Source organism: Zonotrichia albicollis, chromosome 1 (genome assembly GCF_047830755.1).
Source record: "Zonotrichia albicollis isolate bZonAlb1 chromosome 1, bZonAlb1.hap1, whole genome shotgun sequence".
Taxonomy (NCBI): Eukaryota; Metazoa; Chordata; class Aves; order Passeriformes; family Passerellidae; genus Zonotrichia; species Zonotrichia albicollis.
The window spans coordinates 140,429,253-140,450,162 of record NC_133819.1 but is presented as its reverse complement, the minus strand read 5'-3'; the positions used below and the strand labels follow the sequence as shown (position 1 = coordinate 140,450,162).

Genomic DNA, 20,910 nt, shown 5'->3' with positions numbered 1-20,910 from the left:
ACATTTCCTGAAGTTCGTACGTCTGGTTTCCTTCATTTAGGAGGCAGCAGATGATTGATGAAGTGTCTTAAATATACCAGGATATTGCATCAAACCAAATAGGAAGACTACCTAAAAATCGGTATGGAAACTATAACGTGTACAACATTTAAGGTATGTCTGGTAATCTACTACAATTTTTTTTTTTTCTCTGTTAAAACTACATAGAGTGCAACCATATTTTGTTAGTGTGGCAATAATAAAATATGTTCTTCCTGTTGGCCATCTTAGGCATTTGCTATATTTAACCTGTAGGGATGAAATTCCAGGATAATTGTTCCAAAATATTACTTGAAATCCTGTTTCTAAGTAGCACAGTTTGGTTACAATTTGCTTTGTGAGTAGTTCATTACCAAAAAGCATCTAGTTGCTAGCAATGGGGAGAAAATGTAAGGATTTGCAATTCCTTGAATCTGTTAGTATTGCTACCTCTAAGAAGGCCAACAAAAAGTATTTCAGTATATTTTGTAATTGCCAGGCCTCCTAGGAAAAAATAGAAACATCTTGTACTTGTTTGTAGGCCAGAGGACTGAAAAACAGTACAGGAAGGCAGTAGAAATAAAGAGATACAACTGTTGTGATGAAGATAAATGTGTTATTCACTGGATAGTGGTATAGTAACAGACAATTGCTAATTGAAAGCTTAAGGGAAAAAGTATTAAGGACATTAAATGAAAGAAAACCTGAACTAAACAAGGGAAAGGATGAAATTTAGACCAAGTTGGTAGAATGAATGAGGTAGATGAAAGGGCAAACTGTGCTAGCAAAAGAGAAAGAAAGCAAAAAAATCTAATACCATTTAATCTGGTAAAGCCAGTTGGGATAAATGAGAAGATGTGGTGATTAAAAATCAAGCAGAGAACACACAGGTCACAACAATGGAGCAAGTTAAATGCTGCACCCATAATCTTTAAACTAATGTTTAGAAGAGCTGTCATCTTGCAGACTTAAAAGAATTCAGAGTTACTAGGTGATGAATAATATGTATTTGAATGCAACCTGCAGAGGGTTCACTAGGTACCATTTCTACATTTTTATTATTCTCTTCAGTGAGAGAATCTCAGTTATGTAGACCATAAAAACACTTTACAGCAGCATTCATGGCTGTTTGAGAATACTGGTATCAAATACTCTTTACCAGCCAGTAAATCAAATCTAGATTTTGGGACCTTAGTTTTGTCTCAGAAAAGGACATGATAGGTTTTGCCACACGTCTATGATGCTTTAAAAAAAATGAATTCAAAATAAGTGCTCTAAGCAGCAGAATTCTGTCTTCATTCTCCAAGAGCTTCATGAATAGTCCTTTTAAAAGGGACTGTATATTTTAAATTCTGAGCTGACTAATAAGGGAGGAAATATTGGTGATTACTTGGGAAAGGAGAGAAGAAGTTGAAGGAAATAGATGTAACATCAGAATTTTAGGGTGAGAAAAGGAAAACAAAATAATACCGAGCAGCAAGCCAGAATGTTTCTCTATTTTGGTCAGAGACTTAGACATAAATATGTACCAAGATATTCTCAGTTTAAGAACTACAAGTGTATTGCAAATGCAAGTCTGCAAAAAAGACAATGTTAGAATATTTGAATATCTAGCTGCAGATGAACATGAATCCTTTTCCAACTTGGCATAGCAGAGCAGTATTTATATCTTCCCTTTCAGTGGCACAGTGACAATTATGCATGTATTTTCTGCCCAGTTCATTTTTCAATTATTTTAACTAAATAGTACCAAAGGACCCTGGCACTTCATTCTGACAGTAAAAACTAATTGTTATACATTTAACACTACCGCATATTATATATTATTTTAATTACACTGTTAACTTGCCTAGTGTACTTACACAAACTAAGGTAAAGTAAAATGAAATTCTGCGAAGACTAGAGATTCTTCATACGGTTATTAATTAGCATTTATACAAGCCTTAAATATGTATGATCCAAAACCAGAAAGACTCAAAAACTCAAAGTTAAAATTGATAGTAAAATTCTTTCTTTGTATCATTCTGCTTGAGTCAAATCAGAGTTAGATCTCCTGGTCCCAGTCAGGTGTCCTGTAGACCATAAGAATTAGAGGTGAGAGACTTTATAAAAAATATTTGCTCTATCTTATGATCTTCTAGCTGTTGGCTGACAGCCACTCTTGGAGACAGACAGACTCTTGGTCAATATGACCACTATGTCCAATCTTCAGTTCTTAAAATAATTTTTTAATTGAAACTGAGGCTATCCATGAGCACAATGACAATAGGAAAATAAGAGTGAAATGTCTAGGGGATTTCAGTGTTTGACATCTTTAAGAATGTGTCAGGAAAATAACTTAAAAATTGATATTGTCAAAAGTGAATTAGAGTTAAACTGGACTTGGTAAGATACTGGGAAAACTGTGTTCAGCAAGAATAGTAATTGCAAATATGGTAGAGCTTTGAAATTAATTCAATCTAGTTTGACAAATGCATTCATGGGAGGAAAATGAGCACTGCTTATCAGGTGTGTTACTTTGCTTCCTTAAAATGAAACAGAAGGAAGATGGATAACAAAAATTAAGTACAAAGGTAGCTAACTAAGTGTTGAAAGAATAGAGATCAGATGTAGTTAGTGTGAACCCAGAAAGAATACGCCAAATGGTAATACTGCTTTTCTACAAATGTAGTATCAGAGAGACAGAAAAAATACTCTAGAGAGAACTTGTTTTAACATTGAGATAGTGAGTTTCTCAGAGAAAATATTTTGATGACACAGACAAGTTTGTCTGTCAGTTATGTTCAGATTTTTTTGCTGTTAAAATTTTAACAGGGTTAAATTTTAACATGAAAAGCCCCAAAACCAACTACAACAAAAAAAAACCCCAACAAAATCAAACAAAAGAACCCCATTAAATCAGGCATGAAATTTGAAGAAGATGAAGGAATATCTTGACATTAACCCCTTCAACTTCCACAGTAGAGAAAATAACATGAAACAGAAAAATCCTTATTGGGAAATTTTTAAGAATGATTTAGTCTTTTTGCAGCAAGGTGATGCTTAAAGGTACCCGTCTAATAAAGGAAGGATCAGGGGAAAAATTTTAGTATTATATATAGATAGAGCAATTCAGATGAATTTGCCTTTGACAAAGTTCAGTTTGTATATATTTAGATCTTTTTCCAGAGGTGTCTTTTACATGTTTGAGTGTTCTGTTTGTAAAAGCAGAGACATATATATGGTCACTTTCTTATGACAGGCTAACTGCAATTAACAAATCTAAACCATCCAGCAAAGTACTAAAGTATTCTGCAGAACTATAAAAAACTGTTCAATATATTGTGCTTGTAGGAATATAAAAGGGATAAAAAGTAAAAGATGAAGTCACTGTTTCTGCAGCTAAATAAATCAATTAAATATATTCATACTAAAATTTTGATTTCCATGGGAATACGCAATAAATTAACAATTTGCAATAAGCAGTGTAGGTAAATGTCATAGAAGGAATACCTGACAAGCAAAATAAATGTTATACCTTTGCATGTTGGGATTACTCCACTCCACGTGCCATTGCTAGTACAAGTGCGAATTAAGGAACTATTTGCTTCCATTGTGTAACCAGGTTGGCACATGTAAGTAACATTTTGTCCAACGACATAATCATCACCATATCTCATGCCATTGGCTGGGACTCCTGGATCTCCACAACTGATAACTGCAAGTAAATAGTTAAGGAACATATTTTAAAATCTAAGTGATGTTTATCTGTGTGTGAGGAAAAAACCACTACAAAACTCGGCATTGACTGGGGAAAAAAAAGGAGAAAAAAGTAACATAAATCTTATCTCCACCAAGAGAAGATAAACATATGCCATCCTAATTAGCTGTCAAACATATGTGGAGCTACATAACAGTTATGTCTGCAGAACATAAATACTTTAGTTTAACAGTAGTAGTAAAGGATTGTAAAATTTGTATTGACAAAATTTCAAGATTACAAAATAAATAAATAAAAAAAAGAAATAATACATATGCCACTATCACCCTTGGATACGCTAAAATTTTCCTATCAATTCAGTTTCATTATTAAAAAAGGAGATGCCTATTACTTACTTTACTTTTCTATGATATCCTGAAAGGAAACAAAATTTGGAAAATTTAAAATGTATGCCTGCAAAAACCTCCCACTTTATAAATGCTCACATATTTGCTATGTACATAAACAGGTGAGAATATTCAGGTGACCCCCAAACATGGTCTATGACTTACATAAAAATTAGGTCTATAGCACTGTAATGTGTGGGAGGGATTGTAAAGCCTTTTATGACTTCTTGTGTCAGGAGATAATTAAATTTCCTAATGAAATAAAATACTCATAAGGAGTTAATAAAAAGTTTTAGATCATTGCAATCTGAGAATAATGTTAAAACAGGTAAGTTTCCCTCAGATTTGGTCAACTGGATCTATCAATTTCTGGGACAGTCTTTGGAGAGTGGAGACAGTCTTTAGTGTTCACACGAAATATAGTATTCCATGTGTTTTATCATTTATTTTATAGTAAACATGAAAATCACCCTACAGCATTGCTTCTCACACTTTCCCAGAAGAAATAGCAGTTTTCTGAGCAGAGTACACGTTCTGGCCACTTCTAACTCAATGTCAAAGCATGGCTGATGAGAATATCACTCTTTCTGTATCTGGATCTCCAAAGTCACAATAAATCCATGACTACATATTTGTGGTGTATCTCCCTTGACCAAATAACTCGGGACCTAAGAATCAAAGATTTATATATAATATACCTTTTCTACAGTTTACCATGATGTGACAGAGCAGATACTAATTACACAGCATATGGCAAATCTTAAAATGTCCCATGCAATCACTGTATGTACATAGAAGAGACTAGAAAACATACCACAGGGCTATCTGGATTACTGCAAAGGTAGCTAATGTACTGATAAAGAAAACAGGTAGCTAAGATACTGATAAAGAAAACTGGAGGTCAATCTATTTTAGCTTACCTAGTAACACAGTAATTTCAATTTTTAAAAAACTAAAAAGCCATAGATTTTTCTTGGTAATTTTTCAAATAACATAGAACTGGGAAAGACAGAACTGTTTCTGTTATTAACAGGTGTACTTTCAAATACTCTGAAACTTTCTCTATTTGAAACATTCCATTTACTATTCTTAATGTGTAAATTTTACTAAAATAATCCACAAAATTTTTACAGATATACTATTGTTTAGATTGAATTAAAATATAAAGCTAATGGCTTTATCCTTTTTTCCTCTAATCTTTGTTTCATTTCAGTTGGACCACCTCCACTCAACTCACTGCTTTAGGGAAAAACATCTTAAATTGTTGCAGTGATGCTGACCAGAAGAGCATGTCCTGTTGAGAGCCAGTGCATCCCAGTGGATGGAGGTGGGGAGCCCCAGGCCTGTGCTGCCCAGCCAGGGTGGCATTCGGAGCTGTGCTGTGCCCCACAGCTCTCCTGCCTGGGCACAGCCCCAGCCAGCTCCAGCAGCAGGCACTGAACTCAGCGATTGCACCTTGCTGACTGCACAGCCTTGCTTGTTATTGAGCAGTGAAACAAGAAACTCTCATGAGAATTTTGTTTCTGTTTGGCTGCAGATGAGGCAGTGTTGTTTCTTTCTAAGAAAATCCTACAATAGCTTGCTATGGTCTAGGTCTGCATGAAGTTGCACTAGGGTCAGTCCTGTTTGATGGTATGCTGCCCAGGGCTCCCAGCCTGTAAAGGAGCATAAAATTATTTAGGCTGTTCTCTTCTTACAGTGTCAGCTCTAAACCCCCTAAATTGTGATAACACCTAGACTAAAAAAAAGTGGTATATCCTGAATCTCACTGTCTTTGTTTTACTATGATACTTCCTCTGTCAATATATTTCAAGTTAAAATCTGATGTTTCTATCTGAGTAACGTGTCCTGAGAAGATTGTTTGGCATGTATTTCAGTAAAATGCTATTCTAAAATACAAGAAAAAAATATAGATGAAGTTGACATCACAAGCCACCATTATCTTTGGTACAATTAATCTGGCTCTCATTTTAATTTTTAAAATAATAAATAAACAAAAATACTGGGCTCTCTCTCAGGCTTTATGACTGCAAAAATTCATTTAAGATGGATTTAACAAGAAGTTGTATGATCTAGCTTTTGGCTTCTATTTGAGTTGCTCTAAGTGTGTTCAAAATTTAAAATCAGTTTGCTATACCTCTGATGAGAATATGTTTCTTGAAAATGATAGGCAGTCTCATGCATCACATAAATGTAAAATTTTCATAATTGCTACTAAAAGATGAACTAGGACATGTAATAAAGAAGGAACAGATGGGCTTGAAAATAAAGTGTTGCAAAGTGCTCATTATAAATGTTAGAGATGCTGTAATAGCTTCTGTTAGTTGGGTAGCCAAAGGAGTTTTAAGGTTAATGAAGAGGCCAAACAGAAGATGGTATGTCAAAATGGGACAACAGTTTAAACCTTGGAGTCACTATGAAAAGAATCCTCAAGTGTTCATTACAAGGTTTTTATTTTCTACTCTCTGGAAGAACAGAATATTATACTGCTAATTTTTCAAGATGAAGTAAAGCAACTAAGATAAAAATGTCTGGATATGTCATATCACAAAACATAAATAAGATTGAACATACATACTGGTAAAGAATTAAACAAGCTAGATTATGTAACCATAGAACTCTCTTAAACTGAAACAGCAGTCTACACATTTTACTATACTCTGCCTTTAAAAAACCATATTCTTCATATTTGCATAGCATCATATTTTTATTTAGCATACAAAATTATGTAGGAAGTAATGCAAGAAAAAGCTGAAAATATATTGTCATGAGACTTCTATATTTTACTTTATTTATTACTTTCAGAGGAGAGGAAAAACAAAATTAGTCACTAGAAATGTGTCTTACTTGTGCAGTTTGGCAAGGATCCAGACCATGTTCCATTGGCAGTGCATTGTCTTACAGATGATCCAGAAAGAATGTATCCTTCCAAGCATGAATAAATTACTGAATTGGAGAATGTAGTCCCATCAATACGAAGAACTTTTCCATTAGCAGTTGTTCCTGGATTACCACACTGCACAGCTGTAAAGGAAAATGTGGAATATTTTCAAAATGTAGTAAAGATGATTTCTGAAATGGGAAAACATGGAGCAGGAACAATCCTTCTTCCAGCAGTGCTGCTTGGTAGAAATCCATTCTGTTGTCCTTAAAAATGTAAGTTTCACCATCTACTGATAAGGCACATTGTACAGTAAAAAATTGTGTGCATGAATTACTATTTTTTCCCCTTGGGTTTGTAGAGAAACAAAACGTACAAATTTAGCTTTATAATCTGCATTAGAGAAAAGATAGTTTAGCTGCAAAGAAAACCCCTTCCAATTGTAAAAAAAAAAAAAATCTTTTCGATAATTATATTTGTAGATTTAATTTGAATCATGTGTTTCTAGCATAAACAAAATATAATCTTTCTAATTCAAAGCATTGAATGGAGTCAACATCACAGGGAGGTGGAATCCTGCTCTATCCCAGTTCATTAATGTTCAACTTGGGAATTTGAATGTGTCCTTCTTATGTGATTACATATATGTACATTTAGTCTATATGACCTAAACTAGAACAATATACCTGTGCATGCATTACCAACACCTACATTTTTCTGTGAACTATATTTATCATTTCAAGAAAGAAATATCATCAAAACTATCTTAAAATGCATAAGAGCTGATTTATTTCTGTACTAGATAAGGTCAAAATAGCAGATGGTAGAGTTGGGCAAAGCATATCCCTTTCAATACTAGCAAAATAGACATATATATACATATACACACAAATATATATATTATATTTTCAATGTAGTGTAAATTTTATAATCATTCAGCAGAAAGGATATTACAAGACCAGTTTATGAAACAAGTTTTTAAAACTAAATTACTTGTTCATACAGTTACCACAGTCAGCAGTGATAAAGTAGAAATTAAGAGTACACGTTCTCAAATTATTTCCTTCTTTTCAAGACACTTTGTTTTGCAAAAGAATCTTTTGGGAATTATTTTCCTATTCTGAAGCAAGGTAAACTAGGCAATAAATGAGTCTTCAGAAATATCCTTTTATAGCTTTCTTTTATAATAATTTCTACCTTGAAATTTTCAGAATTGTATTTTACAAATAGACTTGTTTCAGTATTTTGTTTTCTATTGAAAAAAGTAAAGTCAACAGTATTAATAAATGAAATTTTAAGTCAACCATTTATACATAGATGAATAAACCTAAAGAAATCCTGACACTGAAATTTTCCTAAAACTGGGGTTTTTGTCTGAAATTAACGTGGTATATGGTCGTTATTAAAGGTCAGGTTATGCTGAGATTTTTAAGTGAAAGAATATTAATCAAAAAATTGAGTTCTAAAGGCTTATTTTTTTCCCTCAAAACCTGTAAACATGCTTTACAATGGGTGCCAGGAACTGGTTTCAAATTTTTTCACCTGATATCAAGCCACTACTATAGTGCAAAACTTATTTGAAAAAATTTTTCAGTCCAAAATAACTGCAACCTGTTCACAACAGAAAGCTGGCAATGCAAAATTGGTTTTCTGATCAACAGTATTTAAAACACAGCTAAAAAAATAAGTACATCTTTGATTTACCTTTGCACTCAGGTTGTCTTCCTGTCCAGCTTCCATTTGACAAACATGTTCTTTCCTCTGAGCCATGCAAGATATATCCAATATCACAGCTGAAATGTATCGTGCTTTTAATTTTAAAATTGTTTTCTTCCCTAGACCCATGGCCTGGGATACCTGGATCACCACAAGAACCAGCTGTATCACCTAGATTTTAGAGTACAAAGATTAGAATACTTATAAAATATTATTATTATTCTGCATTTATAAAGCATGTCCATATGTATTTATAAATAAGTTCATAAATATATATTTTTAAATCCCCATATATATCAGTGGGTGTGAGTCTCTATAAATGCAAAATTACTTGATCTTCCACTAATTTTTTCTACTTATTTTATAGTATTGCAGAAGAAGAATTATAATTTTCACAAATTCCCCTAATACCATGCTAAAATTTTGATAACAGAATTATCAAATAAATAGGGGGGGGAAAGACAAGCACAAAACCTTGTGAATTTTTCATTTTAAAATAAGGAATTCTGATGAAAACTAAAGTCCTGATTGCAAAGACAATTTTCTTGTGTATAACTAGTGTTCATAAAATATTTCTTAGTTTTATGGTATCACCAGACTTGGAACAGACATGAAGAATTTTCCTGCATTCTAGAAATGTTGGAACATCATGTGAAAACTGTCCAATAGCTAAAATCTCCCTCAGATATAAATGTTTCAGAAAATTCTAAGATAGAAGGTTAATGGTAAGCAAGTTTGTATTTATATACAAATAAATTAATAATGTTAAATGCTATCTGCTGTATATAAATGTTAGAAAAATCAACACAGTAATAATGATAACCATAAAAAGTAATAATAATATCAAAGATTATACATCTAAGTCTTAATAAGAACTTTTTAGGAAGTTCTAGGTAACACATGAACATCAGCTCATTCATTTGAATCTTTTAATGTTTACTTAGAATCATCTACTTTATTTTTTGGAGAACTTTAAGATAGTTTTCTATGTGAAAAGACATTAGGGTATATTATATTCCTGAGTTTCAATACTGAAGAGTTGAATTCTAGAATTCTTGGAGCTCCATTGTTCTGGTTTCTTCCTCATAGCCCATCTGTTTTTCTAACAACTTGCAAATAAAATGAAGGTTTTCTAGACAAAAAATATGCCAAACATATCAATATTTTTGAGAGAAAATTTTCATTAATTTGTAGTTAGTTACGATATTTTAAATAAAAATGAAATATTTCAAGAATCAGGTAGAAAAAATAAATCCTACTATGTATATAATCTGTCATGCAGATTTTCTGGGGTATGTCTAAGCTTAAATAGAAGTAATAGGAGCAATTTTTACAAAGAAATGGTAAACAGATTTGCAAACTCTAAATAGGCAGAAGACCAAAAGTGACAAACTCACTGGAGATGGGTTCTATGGGAAGTTATCACTCTGGAGTCTTACATGCAGAGAAAAACAAGTGTAAGTGTTCTGCTGCCTTACTTGGCACTGTGTATGTTTTAAAAATGCTGTTGGGAGGCAACAGTTGGACACAACTCTCTACTGACAAAAGCATGTTCAGAACTGAGTAGTGAAGGCAGAAGAGTAGAAGTAGCTTCCTCTGCTTGGAAAACTATGGTGCATCAGCAAATATTTGGTTTAGTCCATTATGTCTAAGAAGTAAATGGTACTATGTATTTAATTTATTTCATAAATAACAAATACACTCAAGTAAGTAAAAGGGTTATCTATCTGCTTCAAAATCACAGGCTGAGAAGTTAGGCTGTTGTCTGTTTACCCATTTGATTATATGACACAGATCAGTAAAGCAGATTGCCAGCCCTATTTAAAAAGAAATTGCAAATAGTCCCAAATTATAGCAAAAAAATTTTATAAGCTTTAAAAATAATTTATGTCCAAGGTACTTAGGTGACTTAACAACCCTCTAGTTTGAAAAAAAGTCTGCTTCATGTTTTTTGAAATCATTAAAAAAAATTGATTCATAGATCAAGGGTGTTTTTTGTTGTTTTGGGAATCTGTAGCTTGCATTTTCTAGTAGTATTTAGTTACACTCTGATAAAATTGGAACGGGGCCTACTCATCTTTCTACATTTGCAGTCTCCATAATAACAGCTCAGTTTTTGGCAAGTTATTTAACATTATGCCTAAAAGAATTTTATGTTGAAAAAAGGAAAATAGGTTATTTGCTATGCCAAACAGAAATCACATATTCTTCTTCTAAGGGAAATCATGTGTTCTTTTCTAACGCCTAATTATTACTACGGATTATTAGACTTTTTATTTTAGGAAGGTTAACCACCAGCTCCTTTGATTGAAGGTTACAGAAATAATTTTTCTAAATGACTAATCACATCAGATGTGATGGAATCAAAGAACCACAGAATAAGCTGAGTTGGAAGTGACCCACAAGGATCACCGAGTCCGGGTGCCAGCCCTGCACAGCCCCATCCCCAAGAGTCACACACACCGTGTGCCTCAGAGCATTGTCCAAACCCTTCTTGAGCTCTGTCAGGCTGCAGCTATGACCACCGCCCTGGGGAGCCTGTTCAGTGCCCAGCCATCCTCTGGGTGAAGAACCTTTAGCGAATATCCAACCTCAGCCTCCCCTGACACAGCTTCAGGCCATTCCCTTGGGTCCTGCCGCTGCCCACCACAGAGATCAGTGCCTGTCCCTCCTCTTCCCCTCATGAGAAAGCCGTGGACTGTGATGATGTCTAAGAGAACGTATTTTTCTTACCTCATGCAGACTCAACTAAATTGTTTTTACAGTTAGTTATGAGCCATCCTTCACTCACATGTGTAACAAATTCTCAGTTGACATTTAATCTTGATGAAATGGAGGATATTTAGACTATTTACAACCCTTGCTGCACTTATGAGGAATTCTACATTGCAAAAAATTTCTGACTGCATCTGATATGCATATGATGATTGAAAAGTGTTTATGAATGCCAGTATATATCAATGGGACAGGAAAATTCCTTCTAGCATAATGTCATGTGACAAGAAACTGTCATAAGGATGATACAAAATTTAGTAACCTTATGTTCACTGATCTAGTGTTTTCTTTTTAAATTTTTTTTCATATACTAAAAGGACAAGTGTGCTGCATCTTTTCTCAGTTAAATATTCTATATTTTATATTATGAATAATGTAAACAAACATGCAAATTTCAAAGTTTTAATATGCATTAATATGAAGAAACCAGTTTAAGGTTAATAATAAAAGCTGATGATGTAACCTATTTTAGATGCAAAATATAGAAATTCTCTATCATGAACTGCAAATTATCATTATAAGAGAAATATTTCAGTATTGAAGAGAAAATCTCAAAATTTTTCTAAGAATTATAGTTGGGTACAGTAACAGTAAAGAAAAAAATAGATTGATTCTGTAGAATTTGATTCATTATGGTTAACATTCAAAAGTTCCTCTGCCAAGGAATTTTTAAATGCATTTAAAAACATTAGAAACATTAATTAGATCTGATTAGAGTTCCCTATGTGTAGGTAGAAAAACAATTTTAAAAATTTCATGAATCTCACTCATAATATCCTGAAATATTTCAACACTTCTTTAATTTAATATGAGAAATACTATAGAATAGCCCTATTTCCAGTAGGGCTGCTTTCATATTTTCATGTGTATTTTTAGGTTATATTCCTTGATATTTTTGTCTATTTATTAAATTAAATTTGAAATTCACAATTTAGATTTTTAATATTTTATTATTAATACTATGGAAAACTACAACAAGTAGCCTTAGATTTGATCTAAATAGTATATTTCCCACAAAACAAATATGAGTTCCTTCTAGCTGTAAAACCACTTTTTATTTAAATAGTTCCAATTTGCAAATACTTAAATATATCACTATTTTTTAAATAAGATTATTTTGCATTAAAGTATGATTTCTAGTGTATATCTTTAAAATTATAGATTATAAGATTATAATTTTCTTCACTGTGACAAATTTCCTTCTGCTTTGTTAATAGAAAGTTTAAGGATTAAATTAGGTTTGCATTTTTCTAAGTTTTGTCACATTCTAGGTTCTTGAGAGGTTGAAGGAGAAGGTTCAGATACTGAAAAATTCTTCCAACACTTTAGAATTTAATGCAATATTTTAACCAAGAAGTTCTATTTTAATATTTCATATTATTTTCAACTATGTCTGTGCCTTGGGGTGTAAAATTTGGTATCCTGAAACTGCAGCTGATAATAATCAGTTTATAACTGATTACACTGAAGAGGCAAGAGCAGGAGAGGAAAAAAAAAAATAACAAAAACAAAAAGATTTAGAATATGTGAGACTTCCACCTGGACTACTGTATCCATTTCTGAGGTTTCCCATACAACAGAAACCAAGAACTCTTAGAGTAAGTCCAGAGGAATTCAATAAATATGATCTGAGGGCTGGGACACCTCTGCTGTGCAACAAGGCTGAGAGAATTTGGGCTGCTCAACCTGAAGAAAGGAAGGCTTCCAGAAGACCCCATTGTGGCCTTTCAATACATAAAATATAGAATGAAGATGTACAGTGGCTTTTTATCAAGGTCTGTGGTGACAGGAGAAGAGGGGAAAATTTTAAACTGAAAGAGGCTAAGTTTAGTTTGGGCATAAAGCAGACATTTCTTACGATGTGTGCAGTGAGTCACTGGAAAGATGCTGGACTAGATGATTTGTAAAGATCCTTCTGACTTCCACCATTCTCTGATGCTATTATTTACTAATACTCTAAAGAAGCTTGGATTTTGAATGTGAAACTAGTAGAGCATAGTCAGTCTTGCACATCAGTTATTTTTCACTTCTAGTTTTGGCATAGATCTAATCTAAGTGAAAACATGACAATTATTTTCTTATTATTTTCTGCCATTTAACATGTCAAAGTTCTCTGAATTGCATGGGTTTAAATAAGATTCAAAAATCCTCTGATTTCTTCAATTAAATTATTAAACATATGCAGGACAAGAAAGAACGTCCACCAGTATTTACTGAGAATTAAAACTGCTAACATGGTTAACCTTCATCACAGTATTTGTTTACATAGTCTGCAATAACAGAAGGGATTTAATCAAATCCCAAATTAGTGTGTGACTTGGATTTCTGTTTTTCACTTGATCACTTCTCTTAAAGTGAATCAAAATGAAGTTTTGAAATACAATATTCCTAAGCAAAAAGTTATTCAGAAAACATATCTTGACTTTATTGAGGGCTAAACTGTTACAAGGATTAGATAGTGTTCCTCCAAAAACTGAGTACCCTGTCTTGAAATTAGGTGGAGCCTACCTGGCCTTATTATACAGATGAATGCATTACACAATCAAGTTATATTTGAGGTGTCATCAAGCCAGTAGACATTTGCAAGTTGAAAGAAAAAAATATAAGAAAATTAACTCATCATCTTGAAGAGACAATGCTGCAAGATTTCACTGTGGAAATAAACACTATTGCCAGAAATCACATCAAATATATTTTCAAAGCGAACTGTTTAACAGTCAACTGAATGTGAAATTTCTTGTTCATGTTAAGTGCCACCAGGAAAGTCTACTTCTTTCCAATTATTTTCTTGCTAATACTTTATGCTTACTTTGGTTTTACTTTTTACTTCTACTGAGTTGGTAATTCAGCTTCATACATGATTTTTCAGATTTTTAAATGGCCTTCTGAAAAAATCAAAATATATTTAAAACCACTTCAGGATACAGTCATTAATTCACAAATATTACCTGAGCAGTGAGGAAGAGATCCACTCCAGTGTCCATTTAACTGACACGTGCGAGACGCCTGCCCCAAGAGCGACCGCCTCCCCGTGCAGGTGTAATGAACAGTGGAACCAAAGGTGTATTTATCTCCTGACAGGACTGCGTTCGGAGGAACTCCAGGATGTCCACAGTCAATCACTACAATGCATAATTATTGGAGATAAAAGAAGGTTATTATCACTGATCATTCAATTTTTAGTTTTCATTTTTACAACTGCGCACATAAACTTTGTGAAGGGGTTAACATTTTTAGGGTTTGCAGGAAGGGTTCAGAAGATCAAGGGATTAGAATGCAAAATATGCTTCAGACCAAAAGCTATGAAAGAAATGTTTGGAGGTGTCAAAAAAAGATATTTTAGATACATATATAGATGTTCAAAACCACTCATTCACTAAGTTGACCTTTATGTCATGAACATGTACACACACCTTATACTCTTCAGAGAAAAATTACAGGAACACAGTATCTGCCAAAGTCACTGCTGTGGTAGTGAATATGCAGAAATTCATCCCTCTTTTAATAATTCAGGACAAGGAGTTAATTGAAAAGCAAGTTAAATAAATCAAGTTTGGGAAATGTAAAAAAAAATTCATAAACCAAAATTTCATAAATCAATCCATTATGTACACAAAATGAATTTAGGCCTGATGTTTGATTTCTTATCTTACATCTGTCCACGGTATGTAGACTGTCTTTGCCAGAGATAGTTGTATTTATGTACCATGAAGCCCACAAATTAGGCCTGCAAATATTAATGTAGTAGAATCAGCTGCTAAATCATACAACTGTAGTTTTTATGAAAATTTCATCACATTAAATACAATTTTCAGTTGGACTTTTTTATTATAGAAAAATCCAGATCAGAAGCCTGATCAGGGTCAAGGATGTGTTCAATTCCATGACATTTCAGATGCATGCAACAGTACCATGATTGTACAATACAGCATAAGACCAAAGTCATATATGGCAATTTTTCTTTCTTAAATTATTATTATGGTCTTAGAGCTTTAATTTATGTATATACTGATTCACATTTAATGACATGTTCTCCCAAAGGTCCAACCTCCACAGTGCAGAACCTTCCTGAAAGGATCACAAAAGATTTAGGAATGTGGTGAGCTATTGACCAACTTTGATTCCTGTGTAGTGTTGCTGACCCCTGTGACTGTTCTGCTTCGAGGACTTTGAGTAAAACAGCCAGAAAAGTCAACTTCAAATAACAAGCACTTGTTGTTAGAGTGTTATTTTTTTAATCAATTGCTTCTAACTAAAATCTACTATCAGTTATGGATAATTGCTGAGAATGAAAACTTAGAACATCATCAAGAACAAGGCATGTTGGTCATGCAGGCTTCAACAAGATGAGACCTTTATCCTCTGAAGAACATTCACAGTTTTTTAGAATATTTTGTTATCTGTAGTATTTGTGATTGATTCTTTTGACCTATTCAGATGTCATACAGAACATAGTTAATTTCATACTGGTACCTTACAGATTCCACCTTTGGGCTTTCCTGTACCCACTTTCCTGTTTACATTTATATCTAGAAGGCTTGGATCCCTAATAATTGACTTTAAAATTATAGCACCCTTTATATTACCCTTTATATGATTATGCATTCTACAAAATCTAATTTGATATTAATGTTTTCAGGCTGGGATTTCATATGAGAAGTTGATTGAATTTCTTTTTTTTTCAAATACTAACTAATTTTCTTCTTTTCTATTTACCACACTCATTAAAACAAAACCAAAAACAACAAAAAAAAATCTCTATATCTAATCTAAACAAACTCTTTTTAGTTTAAAGCATTATTCCTTGTGCTATCAATATACACCATTTTAAAGAGTTTCATTCCAGCAATAATTTGAAAAACACTACAGAAACTCTTAAAAAGGCTCTTAAAAACTTTTGGTAAGCTTATGATTACAAAATATCATGGATACCACTTAGGTAGAATTCATTGGCCCCTCTATGAAAATGACACAAATAAAGCAGAAAATGCCCTTTCAAAAGTATATAAATCCCTTTTATTCCCAAAGCTCTTTTAAAAGAAGAATAAAGGCTGCATTATTAAATTACTTGTGACAATTCAGATAAAAAATTACTAAAAGATTAAAATACAAATGTAGAAGGAAAAAAATCTTTGCAACTTCACCTTTAAATTATTTTCTCTTTCTAGATACTTTACTATTAAGGAATATTTCTCTTTTTGAAAAGGTAATGTTGCCTTTAAATTTAACTTGTGACCAACAGACACGTTGTTTTAGGTTTAACTGTGACTTGCAATCAAGCTACTTATCCCATCAAAGAAAGAGACAAATTCCGTAACTGAAATTTTTATCACTAATAAGAAAAAAAGGTTATTTTATTCTTATTTTATCACCTCTTATATAGAGGTGATAGTTGAACTAGTGAAGCCTCCTGAGAACAAATAGCTTCAGTATTGCAAGTATCAGTCCATGATTTCTGAATAAGTAACCTTTAGACTGTTTTCCTTTCAATCTCTAGAAAAGAAGCCTTTCTCAGTGAAAAATGTTGATCCTAAACGAAACCCTTTTCACAGACTAATAGAGAATCAGGTAAATCAATGTCTCAGCCAATTAAAAGTCTAAGAAACATCTCTGGCTATATCTGCATCACAGTTAGAAAGTAGTTCATGACAAAGTAGAATAAAAATAACCTACTTGTGTTGATGCAGTTGCCTTAGTGAATAGGTTGTGTATGAGCATGATGCTCAGGTACCTCTGTTAGTGTGGCAAACTGAGAACACTGTACAGAGGACATCTTAGGTGTTCTACAGTGCTGTCACTGGTGAAGTCAATGGACAGGTTTTGACCTTGCATATCTGCTATCAGGGATTATTATGCTGGAGCATTCAGAGATGTTTGTTTGGCTATTGCATTTCATAAGTTTTCTATGTTATTTGCTACATACAAGAGTAATATAACTGCTATTTCAGCAGCTACTGAGACCCTCCATCCAAACCACACACACACAAATGTATATAAATGTGAATTTTATAATTGCTGTGATGAGACTGATGAAAATGCTGTGTAAAATAATACCTTGTCTAGTCCACATTCCTTGTAGAAGCAAACTCATTATCTACTTACTAATGCATTCAGGTAGAGGTTTGTCCCAGTGGCCATTTGGTTGGCAAATTAAAACTGAAGAGCCAAACAAAAAATATCCAGGATTGCAGTCATAAAATACCACTGTGCCATACGTGAAATTTCCATGTTCAATTTTACTTTCTCTTATAGAATTTGCAGGAATTCCAGGATCAGAACAATTGACCACTAAAAAGAAAAAGAGCACAGACTTGAGAGCCATAATAATACAGTCTCCTAAAATGGTCTCCTATTCTTTGCATGAGAAATAGCCAATGTGTTGCTCGTTTTATATACCCTAACTTTTTATATAATGGTAGTCAATTAGGAAGAAGAACTGAAACGACAAAAATGCTAAAGCCAGAAGATGTTAAACCCAGAGCAAATAAAAAGAAATGCTTCTTTAGAGTGTGATAATACTGTAAAATTATTGGCCACTAAAAGTTACTGAACATACCAATAAAATGAATTTACATTCCTGTCTTGAAACACACTATTGTCCACAAACAGAAACGTATTTTGGGGCTAGATGTGATTTTGGTCTAACACACACAGAAATGCAAACATACTTATGTTCCTATACCAACATTTTGATAATGGATCACCTTTGAGACAGATGTTTTGAGCTAAAGTGTACAAGGTCAGTTAGGTAAGACTGTGGTGAACCTGACAGAATAAGAACATATCCCAACAAGTGGGTAAGAGCTTTTAAAAATAGAAGTCAAGTTTAATGGTTAAGAATACTGCTGAATTTTTGAGTTCTTAGAACTTTAAAAGTTATATTTTTGAAAATTTCTGAATATGGATTTTTTCCCCCTTTTTTGTGTCTTACAGTTACCCATGAGTTCAGTATAATACTTATTTTGGGGGTCATAAAGATTATTTTAACAGTTTTCGTATGGTTTCCTGTGGTCAAGAAAACACATCATCACTTATTCAAAGTGAATAATTTTGTTTTTCTAGAAAACCAAAGTTCCCATAAAAATTACTATCCCCATATCCTTATAATCAATTGCATGTTTATATACATGCACTTGCACACACCTATGTGCAAATCTATATATCTGCATGTGTATTCAGGTGGAATTTCCTTTGCATCAATTCCTATCCATCCTTTTGCATCTCATCTTTTTACTTGGCACCACCAAGAGGAGCCTGGCCCCATCCTCTTGACACTCTCCCTTCAGTTCCTGACAGTGATGAAGTCCCCTCTCAGTCACCTCTCCCCAAGAGTGAACAGGCCCAGCTCCCTCAGCCTGTCCTTGTAAGAGAGATGCTCCAGTCCCTAATAATCTCTGTAGCACTCAGCTGAGCACACTCCAGGTTCTCCAGATGTTCCTGACGAGGGCTCAGTAGTGGGGTGGGATCACCTCCCTCGACTGCTGGCAATGCTCTTCCCGATGCACATCAGGACAACACTGGCCTTCATGGCCACACGGGCACTGCTGGGACAGTTTGCTGTCCACCAGGACCCCCAGGTCCTTCTCTGCAGAGCTGCTTTCCACCCCCAGCCTGTATTGGTGCATGGGGTTACTGGGGTTACTCTTCCTTCCCCAGGTACAGGACCGTGCATTCACCTTTGTTGGATTTCAGAGATAAATATGCATGGATATCTGTATATGAAATGATTAAAATATGCTGAAAAGCTCTGTAAATTGCAAAGGAAAACTGGTATTGCCAGATGCAATGCAAGATCCTTTTTCCCACCTAAATCATTTAATGTAGTCATTTTATGGCTCATGTCCTCTCTTGCTACTATTCTAAATTTTTTTGCCTGCTTGTGTGCTTCTTCTAGCAGGTCTCAAATATTGATACTATAAGCCTAGAAAACATACCTTTTCCAAGGACAGAAATAGCTTTCTGCTTGTATTTGACTTCTTTAACAGTAAAGGACAGAACAATTTGTTAGCTACATTGATGGTCAATACTGAATATTTTTCTTTTCCTGGAGGAAAGCCTGAGCTACATTTCTGTCTTTTTTTCTGTTTATCTCCCAGCAAGTATCATTGAAGTCCAGCTCCTGACCCTGCACAGGACAGCCCTAAGAATCACACCATGGGCCTGAGATTGTTGTCCATGTTCCTGTTACTAAGCATATATTTAAAGTAACGAAAAGAATTTATTCATTATTCAGGAGTAGTGAGTACTTGAAACAAAATACAAGGAACTTCAACCATTTCAATAGTTTGACACAATTATTATGGTTGGCTAAGAAGCTAGACATTTAATAAAGTTGTTTATAGTACAACAGCAAGTGCCCTGAATTTACATGAAAAAATTATGGGACAAAAGGAAAGACTTCACAACAGTGTGCAGCCTTTCTATAATATTGCACTTTTGGTAGTTTACAAATATGCAAGGTAACATTTTATTATTATTTAACTTCAAAGTAAATAAAATCACATTAGAATGGATTTCACTGCACATTGCTGACATGATTAATGATGTCCAACACAAGATTAGTACTTACTGGTTTTAAAAATCTCTCCTAAAACCAATATACAATTTCAGGACTGTGTAAAGTTTCAAAGAGCAACCTGAACAACTTATTCACCAATCCCTACATGCCAGTAAGCTGTCATCACTTTGGCACTCTGCAATACGAGAATACCAAAGTGACTGATAGCAACTGGATTGAAAATGAGATTAAGCAGGTACCCTAAACACACAATACATGTTTAGTACTGTAAATTTAGAAAATAATGTCTTCTCATCAACAAAGAGTTCCTTGGAAATTTAAGTTCTGTAAACTATTTGGCAGTATCTCTTAGGGGAAGGCAATCAAATAAAAGTGAAGAACACCTATTGAAAAGAAAATACAGTCAATAAAACTTCTATAAAAATACGTTATTTAGTTTATGCACAGATAAAAATACAGAGAAGCTGCTGAGAAGATGCTGAAGAACACTCATTAGAATTTCTGCATATGTACATGCAAGCTACAGCAAAAAGTACATTTTTCTAAATAAAACAAATTATTTACAAACACATCAAAATTTTAAAAAGATAAGGATGACAAAAAACCTGGCTAAGACTGTTTATGAAAAATTAAAGAGGACTAATAACATACTATTATTTTCCTAAGTGAAAGAATTATTTTTCTAAGTGAAAGAATATCTAGAAGCATTGAGAAGAACACAAATGGACAACATTAATAAATTAGAAGAGCAATTTTCAAAGTCAATTGTGAAGCACCAATGGAAATGTAAAAGGAAGAAAAGTAGCTTTTCTTATGTGTCTGCTAGAACTATATTGTCTAAAAATGCAGAGAAAATTATTTCAGGCTTTAAGCTCTTAATTATCTCTCCATAATTTTGCTTCAGTAACTTGTAGAG

At 33.5% G+C, this 20,910-nt stretch overlaps 1 protein-coding gene across 7 annotated transcripts in view; it reads right to left on the bottom strand.

Moving 5' to 3' along the window:
* Nucleotides 1-20,910, bottom strand: part of CSMD3 (CUB and Sushi multiple domains 3) — a 580,686-nt gene that overhangs the window by 32,557 nt on the left and 527,219 nt on the right. For 4 of the 7 annotated variants that reach the window (XM_074556146.1, XM_074556154.1, XM_074556162.1 and 1 more), the window contains 5 exons: nucleotides 17,579-17,764; nucleotides 14,425-14,607; nucleotides 8,690-8,872; nucleotides 6,952-7,128; nucleotides 3,536-3,715 (listed from right to left, as the gene is read on the bottom strand). In XM_074556146.1, coding sequence (XP_074412247.1) covers nucleotides 3,536-3,715; nucleotides 6,952-7,128; nucleotides 8,690-8,872; nucleotides 14,425-14,607; nucleotides 17,579-17,764 — 909 coding nt within the window. The remainder of the gene's footprint in view (nucleotides 1-3,535; nucleotides 3,716-6,951; nucleotides 7,129-8,689; nucleotides 8,873-14,424; nucleotides 14,608-17,578; nucleotides 17,765-20,910) is intronic. The other 3 variants (XM_014263981.3, XM_014263989.3, XM_014263993.3) reach the window with 1 other exon arrangement.